The sequence below is a fragment of the Orbicella faveolata genome, unplaced genomic scaffold (assembly GCF_042242905.1).
Source record: "Orbicella faveolata isolate gen_17 unplaced genomic scaffold, um_ofav_v1 contig_25, whole genome shotgun sequence".
NCBI lineage: Eukaryota > Metazoa > Cnidaria > Anthozoa > Scleractinia > Merulinidae > Orbicella > Orbicella faveolata.
The window spans coordinates 1,743,660-1,763,481 of NW_028301553.1; the positions used below are offsets into that span (position 1 = coordinate 1,743,660).

Genomic DNA, 19,822 nt, shown 5'->3' on the forward strand with positions numbered 1-19,822 from the left:
CCTCCTTGTACACACTAAAATGACTGACCACTCCTGCGGGTTCGTTTTGAGATATTTTATTAATAAAAGTTTTCCTTATTGCACCACTTCTTTCTTGAACTCATTACTACTCAAGCGTTACAGAGCGTTTTCACGTGACGTCATCAAATTCTTAAAGCCAAAACTAAAGAGCCACCAAACTTTTTATCTTCGTCAGTCATAAGATGTACTAAATTTATATCTGTTTACAACTTTCCAGCTCAATAGCGTCTTTGGAAACCAGCGCATTTTGCATTTCAAAGTTATGGCGGTGCGTGACACAAAGCTACGATCACGGCGGGTCTAAAACACAGGCCACGGGTCATTGTGTTACCAATAACCCTAACCCTAACCACAACCCTAACCCCTTCCTAATGCTAACCTTAGGTTTAAATACTGCACTAAGACAATGTTTAGGCTTAAGGTTAGTATTAGTAAAGGTTTAAGGTTTTTTCAGTATTAGTAAAAACAGTAATAGCCAGTGACCCGTGACCTGTGTTTTAGACTCGCCACTACGATCGCGTTTGTCGAAAAATATGTAGTTATCTCGTGATTTTAAGCCGTTTAAGACGTTATAGTATTTGGAAAAGTGCTTATTTAAAGGCTTGTTTGTTCATTGGAGACAATCAGTCTCCTAGATAACCAAAGAAAGTTCCAGATGTTTACACTATTTTCCAGCCGCCATATTGGTGTGCCAAAGAGGAACACCAACATGGCGGCTCCATACTAGGATCTGTAAATTTGCGCGGCACATTTCCACGAATATCTCAACTTTGGGGCAACGCACACTTCTTAAACTTGGAGAAACTGCCTTCTTTATTTATCTTCTATAATATCACAATTTCTTGACTTTATCCACTGGATGGTTTTTGATTTTATTTTTATTGCGTGATAATGAAAACACTCTATTCACCAGTCTAGACGACGTATTTTGTCACGTGCGTTACATTTAATATCACGTCCATGAATCTTGATATTCAATCAGATTCTGACTGGATCCGATGTATAGAGGGTCCGAATGGCTGTCAGTTAAAATTCCTGCCCAGTTTTTAAACTATTAGCAGATTTTCCTGCTATAAGTTCAAACAGCTGACTTTTGAAATTTTGACATCGTTTCTAGCATTTAATCAAGTTCCATCCAGGCCCCGCTCTGCACATCAAAACTCTGAACCCTTTGTAACAATGACGAATCAACTCAGCCCGCAGTTCTCATTTCAATGTTGCTGGGCAACTGACGAAACGATGATGACGTACAACGTTTGGAGCACGCTCGAGTGCTCGAGCTATTCTTTGATTGGATATTGAAAATCGGAGACTTAACGAGTCCTTCGAGGAAGATTTACGAACAACGGTTCTTGTTCCCAAAATGATTTATTGTGTCATACCGAACGCGGAAAAATTTGATATTCAGAAGAGGCACTGTTTGGTAGCCTATGACTACAAGGCTTTTGCCCTCATAAATAACATGAGGAAATTAAATACGTTATATTAAATACAGTTCGTGTTATTCTTACCTTGACATGTTTTACATTGTCACGTAACCGCAAAACGGCAAATTATGAGTGTTGAAATCTTTTTGCAACTTTTTTTTACTCTAAAATCGGTTAAATCTTCAAACGTTTTCAGGCCATTATGCCTATAATAATATGTCAATGTCTATAATAATATTACATGTATTACAAAATTATCCAGGCCCTAATTCTTGTAAAATGTTTTAACGGTTTGCAATTATTCAAAGTGCACAACTTTATAAATCCTTCTGCCCCACTGACACAAATGTTTCCCATTTCTTCGCTCTTCTAGTACAGTGTCACTTCCATAACAACTTTGCACACACATAGCGACATCGGGCTACCATCATGTACCAATCCCGGTGTTTGCAGCGTCGCTCGCAGTCGTTTTCAATTTAGCACGACCAGTCGGAGTTTATTAAATTTACGACGTCTTCCTCAATCTCACTGATTTACAAGAGATGAGTTGTTTTATTGGGTAGATCTTTGTTTCAGCCTCGGCGTTTTATTCTTTAAATATTGGTGATGTTGAAAATGACACTTCTGCACTCTTGTAATCGTGAAGCTCAAATATTACCAGCTGAAAATCAAAAGAAAAAGTTATCAATTAACATAAAGGCTCAAATTTAGTGAATTATTAAAGAACTAAGAAGTGGTAAATAATCGACAAATTGAATTTAAAATCCCAGCGGGAAAGGGGGGGGATGTACTCCCAGAAAAATCCAGTGGGTGTGTGCGGCCCGCTTCCCAAAAACCTGACCCTATTTAAGACCAAAATCTGTGATTTTCCCTACCCTATTTATAACCTGATCAAAAATTTGATACCCTATATAAGACCTTACCATTGGATCAACACCCTGTTTCAGACCTGCCTTATAATTAGCTACCTATTTCTGACAGATGTTGAAGGCATTGTGAAGGGCTTTTGCTTATGGTCCTATCGATAATGATGAAAAAGTAGCTTCCAAAAAGAACATACCCGATTTAAGACTAGAGTGTAAAAACCATACCCTATTTGAGACCAAAGTGATCAAAATCAAGAGCCTATTTTTGACTTTGGGGCCGCACATATTTGTATAGCTCCTTACATTTGAAATACACTAAATGTCTTGTGTCAGGTGATAGAAGTCTACCGCAAATTCCCTTCAAATATTTGTTACCATACTTGCCTCATTTTCTCCCTTCTGTAGCCATGGTGCTGGGAGATACAGTGTCCCTTGAGGGCCTTTTGTCCAGTACCTGCCTAGGTTATGTCCATTAATGAAACACACGCCTTTGGTCCAGTTTTCCATGTTCAGAAACGTATCCCGAGGTACATCATTGACTTGAAAGGTTCCCCTGTACAAGTGTGGACCTTGTAGACTCTTACTCCCAGCTGACATATCAGACCATGTTCCTTTTTCTTTGATTCTGCAAAGCAGTCACCAAATATTGATTATGATTGTGTACTACTTACAGGTTTATCAGAGAGGAAATAAGAAGTAGACCTGTTTTCTTCTATTCATTTTTAGAAGTTGCAATTTCTCAAGCACTGAAGCGCCCGTAAGCAAATAAAGTAATTACGTTTGGGTGTCGTGATAGTATATCTCTAGACTCCAGTCAGCTGAATGTGCCAGGAAAAACTAACAGACTTTCCTGTAGGATGGTTTGACTGAATGGACTGACGACATCCTGGCTCGAAAACATTCTCAGGAGTTAAACCTTCGATCTTCCATAACGATTGATTGCGCAATCTTGTCACACCAGACACATTCGAGTGTTGACGACCACTGCTCTGTTCCAGATGTTAGATATAATTGTTTTGCTATACAGTCGTTACCTTGACAGGATGTGTGGTTTGAATTCAAGCGGGTAGATTCGCCATTTGTTGTAACTTTTATCATCAATTTTCACGTCACCACTGATTCCTGAAAGTTGATACAAATGAAAATGTACTGAGAACTTTACAAGGAATAAATTGTCTTTCTCCTATTATAACTTCTCAGTGACTCCAACAGACTACTTTTACTTGTAATCAGAGTTGATCTTTTGTACTTATTTAATCAATGTATTTAAAAGTATGTGGAAATGAGAGAAAGACCCGGTGCATCTAGCACACCTTAGTAGTATATTAAAGCCCTTGATCACAATGGTGTAAGAGCCCTGGAGCTGACCTTTGGAATTTGCATCTTCCCTCCCCTCCCCCCACACTACTACCTCCGAGCATGCTGTTCGGTAGCCCACACAGATTGCACAGCAAGATGACCCAGGTGGGAGTTAAAGACTTAAGGAAACCACGCTTTACGAGGACCATGGATCAGTATCGTAAGTCGCATGCCTGTTAAAAGTTTCCTCCGACACACTAGTCACAATACAAATTACTCAGACAAGCGATTTACAAATAAATACTAATTAACTTGCTGATGTTACCTTTTCGCAGTTTTTTCATGTCCCAGCCAATATTTGTTCGACCCATGTTTTCCACTAAGATCTCCAACTTGTGACTTTTCAACTCAAGTAAATCTTTAATTGTTGGCTGAGTCAGATGCCTACTCACTGTTACACGAACAGAACTTCTGTCTTCCAAACTTGCATCATATGTATGAATCAACATAGAATCTATAATAACCTGTCAAGGAAAAATTCAGTTTTCAAACTCTAACCCTTAGTTTCAGTTCTGAATTAATTAACATCTTTTTCATTTATTTGGCAATCAAACACGTCATTGCCATATTTAGGTGCCACGCTTGGACTGTAACAATATAACAAATACTTAAGAAAGTGTTCTCGACATCACATTCCTCAAATTTCATCAGAAACACTCCACTGGACTTATTTTTTTTTTATTGTCTTATTTGCATTTGAAATTGCGATGAAGCACTTAATTTGCTTGTGTTTGATATATTATTTCTACATATATTCAACTCATATTTTGGAACACTATTCTTCTCCCTGGTGGAAACTCTTTCACAGAATATTTGAGGATCTTTCAATATCTTAAAGTCCTTAAAGATAACAATCTTTCAAGTATCCTTAAAAGGTCCTTAAGTCTTGCAAAGATCTTTGAGCAGAATCTTTGAAAATCCTTGAAGATTTTTCAGGATCTGGGGTTTGAAGATCCTGCCATAATTCTCAAGTTGCTTAACAATATTCAGTCTTGATTTTGTGTGATTTTTTTGGAACAGATGTCAAGTTCAACATTAAATGTGAATGTGAATGCTTTTAAAAAGTCATCTGCAAGTCATCATTCTGACTTTCTCTTTGCTATACTTCAATGAATGTCATTCAGTTTTAATTTCAAATCAAGGTTTGACTGTGACACAACAAAAAATAATTTAAACCAAACTACCATGTGCTTAGGAATATTATTCCCATTTTTATGCAGGTCACTTGAGCACCCCAACTGACTAGAAAAGTGCTTCTAATAAAAGTAACAATGAATACCTGTGCCCTGTCAAACACTTGCTCCATCTCAATTTCTTCAGGAAATGTAGCTAATTCTGTCTGGTAAAGGATAAAGCCATAACCCTGTCCACCATTATTGTTAATTGGCAATTGTTCCATCGGCATGACATGATCACGCTCAACAGGAATCTAATATAATAAAGCAAAAGGAAAGTGGATCAAATAGAGAGATAGAGGGTACAGTCATAAATATAAATAAACAGCCTGCATAATAAAAACCCTGAGACTCACAATCATACAACTGAATAAATTCTAAATCCAGTTTCTGTGCCTGTGATATCACTGTAGTTTTAAAATGCATGGAATAACTTACCAAGGCTTCTTAGCAGTACAAAGTATGATATTGCTTGCAAAAACCACACAACGTGTTTGAAATTCATATTATACAAACAAGACATGTTTCGGATGAAACATCATCAGTTTTACAAGAATACCAAGATAAATGAGCCATAAATAGTTTAACAGTGTGTGACGAAAATAAGACTTATTAAGGATTAAGGCATGAAACAAAAACGTGAAAATATAACACTAAAGTAACGGTCCAATTATTAGTATGAAAGGGATAAATTAAGATGTTTAACTTGTTAATATAATATGAATTTCAAACACATTGTGTGGTTTTTGAAAGCAATATCAAGGAAATAACAAATAAATACTAACAATAATTATGATCTCATTTCATCTTTTTCATTAGGGATTAAAAATTTTAATGGCTCAAATGCACTGTTACATTGCCTATCGGACAGTTATTATCATAACAACCCGGTAACTGGGGCCTTACAGTGGCAAATTATTGTTACAAGCCAATAATCATTTTCCACTTACATGATATTGAAGAAGTTCAGTTAATGACATTAGCTGCTGCATTTCAACTTTTCCTGTTGGGTGGCAATGTAAGAGGAAGAAAAACTTGCAGTACCACAGTTATATTTACAGTGCGGTATTTACGGGGAGGCTACTTTGTGTGATATGTTACAGTAAGCTAGTCATGATATTTTGTTTAATACTGTTCTGAACAAGTGCTTCATTTAATATTGAAAGAGAACTGGACCAGGAATTAACAGATGTTGCCCTGAATGAAATGATCAAACCAAAAATAAAACAAATCAAGCTACTCGTGAACACAATCAACAAGGCTGATCAAGTGCAAACTAGACTTAAATCATCTTTGTTAGTTGATAAAAGTGTGTTATGCCTCTACAGGTACAGACTTAGTGACATGTTTCTGCATAGCACTGAACAATCCCATGAACTAATGCGTGTAGGTCAGATGACTTGATGTGAGCCAGCCTAGCAAAGGTGTCCAGAGCTGTGCACCAATTATACAGCTGTTTTGACAAAGATTGTCCTATAAAAGAGTAGAAGCGTACGCGACAATGCTGATTAGTATTATGGGTAGTAATAGTTTGGTGTTACAGTTAAGGTTGACAGTGTTTTAGCAAGAGGGAAGGAGAAAACATGAATACAAGTGTTGAAAAACCGTCTCGAGCATTAAACAAGGAGTCATAAACCACCATCACTAATAATCCCTTTTGACCTTTTGTCACATACACTTTTATGCCTTGATAGGACAACCTTTCTTGAAACAACTGTATTTATAAGCATTAACCTACACCACTGAAAGTGAGTAAAAGAATGCCGTCTGTACCATAAGGTCCCTGCAGTGGCACAGCAGTACATTTGACTTTCCCTCACAAGCTGCCACTTACCATAATCCTTTTTTGGAGAATTTGGAACATGTGGAAGATTTTGGGGCACTGGTGAAAAAGATGTGAATATAGTATTCATTGAATACCAATATATATTCTGTTATATTCATAGCATTAAACATTTTTAAATTTTCATTACTTTTTTTTGAGGTCAGAGAATCCAATGATGACAATGCCAGTTTACAGCTTATAAATAAGTTTTCTAATTATATGCATACATGTTCACCGCATAATAAGAAATGTGTCTGTAACAGTAATTGAAGGAATCTGGTAATTAATTGATTTATTCTTTTAATTGTTAATTTATTCATTTAATTAGTTACTGGAGTTTTGTGAAGCAGATGGTTTAATCATCATGGCTTTAAGAGTGTGATATTTTGCTGTTGTGTCTCCAGCCTCTGACAAAGGTCCATCATAGTCTGTAAGTAAAAAAGGCACATTATTTAATACTAAATAATAATATCATAGATATTAATTATAACAAATAAATTATTCATATTAGATAATTATTAGTCTGCATGAATTTCTTACTGTATTAGTTGGAGATTAGTTGGAAATTAGTTGGCAATCTCTGTTCAGTTCTATTCTTTAATAATTCCAGCGCTAATGCTCAATAAATGCTAAAAAGCAAGAGATGCCTGTCAGTTTCTTTTAGACTGGCACTTTTAGCATGGTAAGGGAATGAGGAAATGTTTGTCAGATATGATATTAACAGCATGATTAGTTCTATTTTTTTACTTCACTGTACCATATGACGTTGTTACTGGTACAAGTCCATTTGCGCCATTCATAAAGCCAAAGTTTGTTCCTCCTAAAAATAAAATATTTGAGATATTGAGCATCAGTTATCAGTGATGACGATTTGCAATTTAAACATTTGGAAAGAAATGTGAGTATTAAAAGCATGATGTGTCAGAGGTTTATGGGGCTAAAATTTAGATTATAAAAAAGGTAACTTGAAGACAAAGCAGACAAATTTTATTGTACAATACTAGAATATTTAAACTTGAACAATTCACTCAAATTTCTTTTAAAAAAGAGTTAAAATTTTAAAATTAACTTACAGGGAATAAGTTCAATTCAAAAACACATATTTATGCAGTTTGTAACTGTATTGACCCAGACTTACGAGGTCAAAATGTTACATTTGTTTGAAATATTAATATTCATACTATATTACATGGGAATCACAGTTCTATTGTAGGGATATTCACTATTTACTTGGTTGCATATATTCATTTGTAACTGACATTCATTACCATGAAACATGTAGAGGTTAAAAGAGGCTCCAAACTTGAGAATTTCCTCCATGGTGTCAGCTACTGCTTTAACATCTTTGACACTATGTTGTCTACCCCATTGATCAAACCAGCCTAACCAGTATTCCATTACCATTACAGGTTTGTCAGGCTTCACAATTTAAACAAAGAAAGGAAATGATTAAACAGAGTTAACTTCATTTAGTATAAATCTACTAGCGTTCTATAACGAATGCTGTTCTCTGATTGGCTACGCTACTCACTATCTATCCTGAGATAGAGAGTAGCGAAGCAGTGTGCGCTTGTTAACAAAATGACAGTGTCTGTAAAGAGGATTTTGAACGACTAGTAGATTTGTACTAAAACAATTACATTATTCGCTCTTGATTGCTATGTGTTATAGTTGACGAGGGCTGCACCCTCGTCAACTATCACGCGATAGAAATCTTCAGCTCACGATCTAATTGTTTAGTAGCAGACTTTAGAGTATTCTGGAATCATGGAGATCATGAGGCAATTATTTGTGGGAGGAAATTTATATAAAAGGATAATGCTGCACAATGTGTTCCATCCAGGGGGAGTAAAATACTTCTAGTTCCTTAATGCTACAGAAACATTGGCCTGATCCAGGCCTAACCTCCTTAATGGGAGCTGGAGAAGATTACTAGTAACTTACCATTTAATCAGTGAGAGATTTAACACTACATGAAACTATGCCTACTGTACCTGTGTTTCCTTTAACTCTGTCAGTCTTACTTTTGCATCTTTTTCAACTCCAAAGTTGATTGTTTTTAACACTGTAGTTTAAAAATATCAAAAATGTTAAACATGTTAATAAATAAGTTAATATTTTGTAGCACACCACACATTTTAATTTAATGTAAATTACATTTATTTAAAGTTGACAGTTACTTGTGATAATTAATACACTGTTTGTGGCCAGTCTTACGCAGCTCATTTTGTCCCGGGCAAGGGCCTCATCAGAGACCTTTCTGCTTGGCAAATTCGTTGGGCATTGTGCCCAAAGTCCCCTTCGCTAACAAAATGATGATAGTAATCTCGCCTTATAATGCATACAGATGCCCGACCACACAAATTCACGATGTAAAGTTGACAGTTACTTGTGATAATACATTGTTCATGGCTAGTCTTACGCAGCTTATTTAACAAATTTATAATATTAAATGTAACACACCATTTTGCAGTGAAGGAAGTTTGTTTTGCATTCCCCAATAATTATCTGATGTAAAAAGTAATTCTGTTATACCTCCATTGATCATTACCTACATGTATATAAACACAAAAATGAGTAACACAGAGTTCTACTAATGCTATAGAACATTACAACCAAATGGGACATTAGGCATAGTCACCCATGTTATTAACTAAAGATACAAAATGTGCTACAAAATGTATTTGGAATTTCTTATTTGCCATGTATCAGGTCATATAAATCCTCTGCAGCCACTTTAAATGATTATACTTATCTTACATGTAGTTCATGTGCAGTTCGTAAATAATAAGGCACAAGAATGTTGTCTTAAAATTGTTGTTGCTGCCTGGAGAGGGGTGACTTTACAAACTTTTATATGGCAAGGCTCTGCCCTGAGGTCCAACCCCTTTCCCTTTTGTATACCAATTTAACAGAAAAGGTACCCCTTTCGTATATGTACCTTTTGTTGAAAAACAAGTACCCCTTTCACATACCTACTTACGTGTAAGAACATTGCATCTCTATTCTAAACCTCTGAAATGACTTAAATTATGTAGAGCTTAATAAATTATTACAGTATGATACTACAGTATCATTCTGTATTAAAGGCATCTGTTAGAAATATTTTAATTAAAATCTCTTTTAAGTACCTAAATGAGAGATTTCCCTACCCTTTCATATAGCTCAACTTGTAAAATCCTTACCCTTTAATATACCTGAAGCCTGAAAAAAGTACCAGTTTCGGGTGGAGGCTCCGCATATAGGCCATTATAGGGAGTATGCCCCTCCCCCAGGAGTTGCTATAATTATAGTTGCCCTAAGAACTCAAGGCCTTTTGAATTTGGGTAGTAGAGGTATTTGTAGGAGTCCTGTACTGTACAATATACATATACATGTACATTCTGGCCGGAAGTTTAATTTATTAGATTCAATAACTTGTATTAAGTAACATTACACTAACAGCCAGATTGCTGGCCCATGCGAATATAATTTAATGATTTAACAATTTGTTATGAAATGCAAAGACTTAGATTTCCAGGTACCGGTACTAACCATTTTGAGGTGCTTTAGATATACGACATCTGCACCTGGATAGCTGCCATACTCATTCTCTATCTGAAATGCTATTATTGGACCACCCTTGGAATACTAGTGCAGGTAAACAAAATAAAAAACGTCAACTTAACAGGTTTGTACTTTGACAAGCTCCCCTTGTCTCTTAGCTAGTCTGACACTTAAAAAACAATCTCACAGTTTCATCCAATTTAATCATGTTGGTCTGTTTTAAATCCAACATGACTTGTATCTATTGTTAGTATATAGAGGATATTTTTTACTTGAGTGGCAAGAACAATATCTCACGAGAACAATATCTCACGAGAACAATATCTCACGAGAACAATATCTCACGAGAACAATATCTCACGAGAACAATATCTCACGAGAACAATATCTCACGAGAACAATATCTCATGAGTTGAGCTGCGCTCACTCGTGAGATATTGTTCTTGCCACAAGAACATAAAATTCATATCTTTGAGGCAACGTGTAATGTTCTTTTTATTATACAGACATACAGATGACAGTGTTTTTGATGATTTTCTGAAGATTTCCAATCACTTTCTAAAGATTCTCCTAAACTTGTCCGAAGGTCACACCAACGTTGCCAAACATTTTCCGAAGATTTCCGAAGATTTCGAAAGATTGCCAAAGACTTTCGAGGAAGACCCAAAGATGTTTCAATGTACCAATGAATTGAAGAAGAATTTTAGAGACAAACTTGATATCAGTGAAATCATCATCATTGGGTGGAGGCTCCACATATAGGCCATTATAGGGAGTATGCCCCTCCCCCAGGAGTTGCTATAATTATAGTTGCCCTAAGAACTCAAGGCCTTTTGAATTTGGGTAGCAGAGGTATTTGTAGGAGTCCTGTACTGTACAATATACATATACATTCTGGCTGGAAGTTTAATTTATTAGATTTAATAACTTGTCTTAAGTAACATTACACTAACAGCCAGATTGCTGAAGAAGAATTTTAGAGACAAACTTGATATCAGTGAAATCATCGATATCTTCACTAGTGAGGATATGGAAAACATGCCACTCATGTCCTGGATGTGGTTTCGTGTGCATTTTACAAGTGGTGTATTTTCCAGTAAAATACTCGTGTCTATATAATAAACATTCATATGCTTCTATTTTTGGGTTGGGGATGATTTGCTTTGATTGAGTGTCTCCTTCCAACCTGAAGATAGTTTTCATTTTATAAAATCTACCTTTAATTTTTAATTTATTCAGACTACATTGTCTTCCCATCTTCTGTCTGCCAGGAATTTGAACAATGTATAGAGAAGGATAATAACGGAGTCATTTAAAAATAAAAGGTCAAAAGATTTGTACATTACCTGTAAAGGAGTAACAATTGGTAAAAGTGCCTTTAAATACTGATCACCAGCCTGGACGAATGGAGGATACATCGATCTTGGTTTCATGTGAGGATCACTTAACAGCCAGCTTTGAACAGTAAGATAAGAAGTAAGTCAGATAACACAGGGATATAAGTGTACATGAATGTTGGACCTTCCTTGACTTCACCCCCAACCTCTCCCTCTCTCTCTCTCTCTCCCTCTCCCTTTGCACATTTAATTTGAACAGTAAAGATAACACAGAGATATAAGTGTACATGAATCTTGGACCAAGTTTGAGTGGGAAATAAAGAGGTCTTATGGTTAGTGTGTTGGACTCCAGACCGAATGGTCCAGATTCAAGTCCTGGTAGGGTCATTGTGCTATCTCCTTGGATAAGACACTTAATACAGTAGTTTGTCTCTCCACCCAGGTGTTTAAATGGGTGAATTTAATGCTCTGGATAATCCCTGTGATGGACTAACTAGCATCACATTCAGGGAGGAGTAGAAATAATCCTAATTGCTGAACCAGAGACAAGAGCAAGCCAGATGGGCCAATAAGGTTTCACTGCAGACTTTACCTTATCACAGAGTTTGAATGTGTCTGTTGTGCTTCATGTACAAGTCAAACAATGCAATGCATTCTTATATAGGGTACATAATGGGTAACAGGTAAACAGTAACAGGCAAACAGTTAAGGGTTTACAAAGGGTAATCTCTTAATAAATATTTGTACTGTGCTTCCATTGCCATTATTGAGAGATACCTGTATACAAGACAACTAGAGTGTTCTTCTGGCCTTGGCCAACCATGCCAGTGAGCCTAAATAGAAGTATGTACTTTAAAAACAATTAACCGGCTACTAACCTACTGTTCAGCTGTTACCTGTAAAAAGTACACGTAAATGTTACTCCACTACCACATAATTATCTATTCTAAATTTTTCCTTACCTTGGCAGTCCGCCAAAATCCCATTCAGAACAAATGTAGGGTCCAGGTCGTAAAATAACATACAGACCCAAATCTTGTGCTAACTTGATAAAAGCCCTTTAAAACAAAACACACAAGAGAACAGCAGATTTAGCTGATAATTTCCCAAATAATGTAAGCTTCTCTTGATGCTAATAGACTAAAAAAATTTGAAACAGTAGAAAAATGCAAACGAAATACTTCTTTCAAAAACCATAAACACTACAGGGGAATCCAAAACATGACAGAAATGGAAGTTTATTAGCGCTGCACAAACCATATGCATATTACTGAGATGTGAACGAGACTGATAGAAGTAAATTTGTGGGTCACATGTAGCTTGAGTGAGCATAAAGATACTTCATGTACAGTTACTATATGACTGAGATAAAGATCTGTTTACAAGGTATATCGGAGATCTCCCTGTCAAAGATTAAGAAAGGTAAGAATCAGAGAAAACACTATGACCAAGTCACTCCAAAGCCGTACTTCATGCGTGCAATTAAGGTATCTAGGAAAAACTATTCATTTGGTAAAAGGACAAGAAATCTTACAGCACCAAAGGATAGCCAGAGAATAACAGAGAATTTAAATAGTGTATCTCAGACTCTACAGATTATGGCTATACCGACCAGATGGTCATTAGTCTATTATAAAATATCTGTACTTGTTCTGCCACAAATAAGAAGACAATTTTGTGGTCCATTTTGAACTCTGGACTGCTATAAACTTTTAGTTCACTAATACCTCTTACTTTATGTCCAAGTTTCCATCAAACTTGAATTCACCCTTTACCTCCTCATGTAAGTTCCATGCTACATACCTGTATTGATGCAAGATTAGAAAGTCAGCCCTGTTGAAACTACAAAATAACAACCCATCTTATAATGCAAACTAGCTAGAGTGTAGCTGCTCAACTTCTGTCATAAGGAATCAGTTATTGCATTACCGTTACTGGCAACTTGATAATGTGTAGTTCCAAAAAATATCCATGTCTCCTCCAATTTCAGTAGCTTTTTAAGGATCCCCCGCCCCCTCTCGAAATTTCAATTAAACTTCACACATTAATTTCAAACCCCTCCACCCCTAGGAAATTCCAATCCCCTCTATGGGAGAGTATATGGATATTTTTAGGAACAGTAGAATCCTGATTTCTCAAACACTCAATTTTTTGCGATGCTTAATTATTCGAAGCAAATTTTTTTTTCCTCAGCAAAACTGTTGGGAGAAATTTCCACTTTATTTTGCAGACCTCCCTATTTCTTGAAGCAACTCCCATTCCCTGTGTTTGAAAAATTGGAAATCCATTGCATCAACAAGTTTGAAATCAAATGCATATAAAGCTCAAGGAAATCTTCGCCTATATCACTGAATATAAACATATGTTTATAATTTAAGTTGCTGTCTCCCCTTGTCTCTTAGCCAGCTAGATGATTGCTGTCATATTAATGATTAGGGGTTTGAGATCAAAAGTTACTATAACCCCCGGGACTCAGCAAAGAGAGTATCCATACTCAACAAAGTTAACTTAAACTAACTAAAAACTAATTTGAGTTGACAACAATTAAGTTAAAAAGTTTTCAATGAGGTGCACTTTAGGTATTTAACAACGTCGTCACAGAATCTAGTATATTTTTGCTTTACAAGAAAATTAAAAGACGTAAATAAACAACTACTGTGTACAATAAACAGGTTATAAATTAATTTCACACAGTTAAATCTTGAACTAAACCCTACATACGGGTGAGGTGTTCAAGGTAATTAATACTTAACTTTAACAGATTCAATTTAAGTAAACGAAAATTTTACTCACGTTTCAACGGTATTTAATCCCATGGCTTTGAGTTTTAGCAATCTATCTTTCCAATACTCTGGAACAACTCTAAAGTAATGTATTGCCCCACTGAGGATTTGAAAGGGCTTTCCATCAAGGAAAAATTCCTTCTCTCCTAAAGTTAAACCACCTCTAGATATTCTCTCCTTGCTATTGTCTTTTAAGTTTGAAAAATCGCCACCGTTAGGTTTTCTTTCAAGGAGCACATAACCGATGAAACATACGATAGCGATTGTCAGCAGTAACAGTTGTTGTTTGCTGATCTGTGGTAAGCGAAAGGTGAAAATTCGCATCTTTGTCGACTCAGCTCACCAAACTTTACAGAAGTATTATTCTTCAGTTCGCCTGGTCCTAACAGCGTGCTCCCTGCAGGCTGCTGGCACCCGGGTAAAATAAGAAGTCGATATTACTTCGGCGATTACTAAGCCCGATCAGACTGATAGCTTTATGTAAAGAAATGTTTCTGGTTTGCCAACAGGTACTTTTTTGGGAACTGGGGACTAACAATGCCATCTCAAGCAGGGTAGGGTGGGGTTAAACTGGCACCGTTATAAACGGGTCCATTTCTCGAAAGTCCCGGGAACTTTTTCGGGCCCGCAAAGCCATTTTTGGTTAATCTGTATCTAAAAATAGAGAGGTGTATACACCTGAAACTTCTTGTGTGAAGGAAACCTCTGTTGATATTACAAATATGTGAATAAAACAGCTTTGTAATCATAACGCTTGACATTTTGCCACGGCTTCCCGGGTGCGAAAACTTCCGGGGACCTTCGAGAAACAGGCCCCAGCTAGTCCGCAATACTCCCGTCCCCACACGGCTGCTCATACACCAGGCGTAGTCAATCGATAAACATCTATATCGGGAATCAATTGATTCAATCGATATCAATCACCGATAGCCTGCGAGTAGGCTCTCGTCATTGGTGGCACGAACAAGGCTCGCTCACTCGCTGACTGACTGATCTCTCGCAAGAGCCTGCTCGGAGGCTAAATCGCCGATTGCTATCGATTGATATCGGCAATCGATAACAATCGAACCCACAGAACAATCCGCTTATCGATTGCTATCGATTTGCAAAAAGCATACAAAAAGATTGTTTTTTTCAAGTCTGGTTTTGAAGCTAACGAGCTGGTTACAACGTTTACAAGCTGGTCTTCAAGTTAAGGGGTCAGTTTCTCCTATTTATTATTATTATTATTATTATTATTATTATTATTATTATTATTATTATTATTATTATTATTATATTTCTTTCATCCAAAGGGAACACGGTAGATTTTGAAAAAAAAAAATGTCCATGTGTGCAATTCATGCCCACAACCACTTCTGAAGAAAAATTCACGCACATTTAGCTAGCCAGAAAAAAGCATGTTACACTGAGAGAAAATTCCATGCACGCACATGTCCCGAGAGAATAACAAATTCCTGCTGCATGACAGGGTTCAAAAAAAAATCATAACTATATCAAATTACCCACCCCAGCCGCCTCAAAAGTCAAATGGTCGACTCCTAAAACGTAGAAACATGTTTTTTTCGTAGATTTATTACAAGTCAGGAAGCTATGGTAACCAAGAATTTGTTCACGCAATCTATTCTCCCAATTGCCAATTATTCAATGCACAACAATGGTGAAAAATTCGGTGTGAGCGAAGAATATTTCTCACAGTTGATGTGAATTTTAATTGCCTATATAGCAAAGTCTCAAGGGACACACCCGTCACTCTGGTGTCGGTCATGTTGCATGTGTGCTAACAAAGCGAACCTGTATCTTCCATCGATTGAGTCCCTTCAGGTAAATCCACAGTTTCTAACTGTATCTTTCTTCTCTTGCTTATTCGTGTACTGATTTGCTGCAGTTTTTCGTCTCGTTTAGCTGTCGCTTTAATTTTTGCACGTTTAGCGTTTCGGCTCGGTGTTCATCAGTGACGCCCAAGAGACGCCATAATGAAAGCGCCATGTAATAAGTAAGTTGATGAAATACCGATTTATAAACAATTAACAAGCTTTTTCGTTCGTAAGCAATTCATAAAGATTCAGTCTAGTTAAAATGTTTCTTACCAATATTTAATATTGAGCCCGTTTCAACCGCAAGTTATGCCTTTTCGCTCGTAATCGCAGCTTCCGACTATGTTGTCTGAGCTGTGCTCAACGTTTTGATTTGATTACCGCGTGCTCGGCAGTACTCGGAAGATGGGAGGAGACGCAGAACATTTGATTGACGGTAGCGAACTTTGAATTTTAGAGTCCGCATGTTATTGAAAGGCGCAGTAAGGGTACATTCATCTTCCACAGTTTTGATCTATTAAAGTCGAAAGACAAAATCCCTCCATTTTCACTTTAGCTATTGCTTTAGAAACAGGAGAAGGACACTGCAACTCTTTTCTATTGTTTTCTGAAGATGCTACATCATGACTGACAATTCGGCTGAGTTTCATGATAAAAATAATTTGATGGTTTATTGATGTCTCCTCTTTTTCGTCAGGTTAGATATCCTTCCAAAAGGAAGTACCGCCGTCATCTTGGATTGCAGTGTGTGGCTCTTGGAATCTGGCCCATAAGTTGACTATTGGAAACGTCTCTTTTCAGATAAGTACTTCAAAGATTTCTTATTTCTCTCACAGTTACATTTACAATTCCACGATTTCAGGCAGCTAGTAATCAAAATGTTATCGGTCTTCTTGCAATATCCAAATATTAGGTCTTCTTGCATAGCACGGTGAAAAAAGGGAATGGTTAAGAAGCCCGGCAAACTTCAGTTGCAAAGGAACGAACAAAGATGCCAAGACTCGTGTTGAAAGTTGCACGACTGTATTCAATTTTTAGTTTCGGGCTCACGCACTAATCCTGAATAAGGTCCTCTACATGATACCTAACTTATTACTCGCTAACCTCTCCAAAATTATAAAAGGTTACTAAATTATCAATATTTTGCTTGTTGTTACTCACAAGATAACAAGTTCAACGAAATTGCAGTCTTTCAAAGAGCTGATTGTGTTCAGTATTGGAGCCAATCACCAGTAAGCTAGTGTGGCTGACGTTGTTATACCATCCTAGCAGGCCTCTTCGTGAAGGGACAACTTCAATTTCAGATAGGTTAATCAGAGTGTTTGCAAATTTGTTAATTTGTCGCCGATTTTGGTGCACGATTACTTACGGCTGAACTTTTTGTAAATGCCTGGCTTGCTCAAGCTCAGTTCAGTGGTACTTTGAAAGTGGATCAGGACCAAACCTTTTGGTAAAAATTTGACAAAACGAAGAGAGGCAGCTTAATTTATTGATGTTTCTTATTTTAAGGTTAAACAGAGACATGTTGACAAGAATGCTTACATTTGAGCGGCGTCTTTGGATTGCACTGTGTTGCTCGTGGACGCAAGCACAAGTTGACACTGGAAATATCTCACTTCAGATAAGTCCCCCTCAGTTGATATAATATGGAGTTTGGGTATGAAGTCAAAGCCAAACTGGCAGATATTGTTCAATTATTATCAAAAATATATAAAATTACATTACTGTGCTGCTTCTATCACGTATTGACACAGTATTGAAACCAGAGCTAAAATTGTTCGTAAAAGCTTGCTTTGAGAGATCGATAAATAGTTTAACTAAGCTTTATGAGGTCTCCTCTTTTAATTCTGCAATTTGAACACAGGTATTTTGAAAGAAAATGCATCTATTGTGGATTGCAGTGTGCAGCTCTTGGACCCTGGCGATTGGCCACTTTTGGAAGCACTTCATTTCAGATAAGTCTATCACGTTTTCTTTCCTTTTTTGTCGTTTACACCAACAGGTTTCAGTCCAAGTGATCAAATTATTAAATCTCCTTACCATATACACTGTCAATTAGCGAAATTTAGTGACTTGAAATTAATGGATTAAATTTTTTCATTAATGAAGAAAAATGTTAACAGTAACGATTGAGAATTAATATTTCTAGCAGCAAACATTAGGTCAATTAATTATTATTTCATAGTGTCTATGTAGAAGAGGGCCGGGGGCGGAATCGCTGGAATCTCAGTTATCATTCAAATTTGCGTCGACTTTTTATCTATCATAAATGTTACAGCCAATCTCTCAGCTTTCAGTGAATTTTCCAGATCTCTAATCTCAATTATCACTTTCACAAACGCGTCATTTTGGTGTGAAAGTGATTTCAAGCAATCCTCGGATATCAGTGAAATTTTGTATTAAATCTCATCCTTTCCATCGTAAACCAGATACAGACTTGATCGTAAAACTCGGCAAAATAAGATATTTTTGCAAAAGGAATTTCACAAACAAGAAAAATAGACATGCAAACGATTCAGTTGAGATACTAACTTGTGACAAGACGTCGATGTTAGCAAAGACAAACAAGCCATTACAAACCCAATTTGCATAAAAGAACTGTGAAAACAGTTTTCTAATAATCATTCATTGCAGTTTACTAAACTATTGACAAATAGTATAGAAGTGCCGGTAAAAAATATGGATCGATAACACACAGCCCTAAATAACAGAAGCGGTAAAAAAAAAACTTCCACAGCTAGCGTGAATGGATATTCTGAGTAAAATGAGTGCTTGTGGCTGATAATTTTGCAGTATTGATCGACTTTTAACGAAATTTAGAGAGATTTCACTGACATGATAATATAAACTGTACCTATAACAGTTTGGTTTTCCGCTGACTTAGAATCAAATTGGGACGAAAATTTATGTTCTCTTCACAAGTTAGATGTAACATATTGTTCAAAAACAATATTCAGAAGAATACAGATCGAAAACCATCAATTAGGGGATATTTACCGTTAAATTTCCTGATCTGGCATTTTGCAAATTTTAACGATCTAATAGTTTGAGGTCAAATAACACTGATAGTTGATACTGACAGATGATCTATCGCGGCTAGTTTTTATTCTGTTTTATGGCCACCTGTTATAAACGCAGTTCAACCGAACTGGAACTCTTTTCACTATCATTTTAATCAGTCAGACTTTCACTTAACAACTGATTTGGATCCATCACGATTAGATTTTATCGCAGGCTTTCTATGATCTTTTAATCCTGGATTTTTGACGTATATTGATAAAAAAAATGCAACCAAAAATTTGTAGCAACATGGTAATGATGTCTAAACGGATATTTAAGAAGCAGGTATTCAAAATTCTCCAACCAGCATCTTCAGTGCTTCGATAAATTTTAGTTGGACATAAGAGACCTTCAGAGGGATGGTACATTTCCCTCGTGGGAAGATGTTGACATCTTTTGGAATCAGGTCGTTTTCTGTCGCTGCTCCCACATAGTGGAATGCCTTGCCCTTCTCTTTAAGGAAATCAAACACAGTTCAACAGCTTAAATCCTTACTCAAAACGTACCTTTTTAAACTAGTTTTAAAACTTTGCTATAATTTTCGGAATTAATGATGTAATGCGCCTTTGATCATTGCATGTTAAAAGGCGCAATATAAGTTGTTAA

At 36.5% G+C, this 19,822-nt stretch overlaps 1 protein-coding gene across 1 annotated transcript; it reads right to left on the reverse strand.

The window, feature by feature from the left end:
- Positions 1-40: 40 nt before the first annotated feature.
- LOC110040597 (beta-galactosidase-1-like protein 2) lies at positions 41-14,834 on the reverse strand. The gene is made up of 17 exons (XM_020745850.2): positions 14,350-14,834; positions 13,291-13,359; positions 12,519-12,614; positions 11,566-11,674; positions 10,208-10,303; positions 9,137-9,224; positions 8,668-8,738; positions 7,942-8,092; positions 7,431-7,493; positions 7,006-7,101; positions 6,683-6,730; positions 5,799-5,851; positions 4,953-5,102; positions 3,939-4,137; positions 3,349-3,436; positions 2,699-2,939; positions 41-2,109 (listed from the first exon to the last, which is right to left on the reverse strand). The coding sequence occupies exons 1-17, from the start codon at positions 14,661-14,663 to the stop codon at positions 2,035-2,037; spliced, it is 2,007 nt and encodes a 668-aa protein (XP_020601509.1). The 5' UTR covers positions 14,664-14,834; the 3' UTR covers positions 41-2,034.
- Between the last annotated feature and the right edge of the window lie 4,988 nt (positions 14,835-19,822).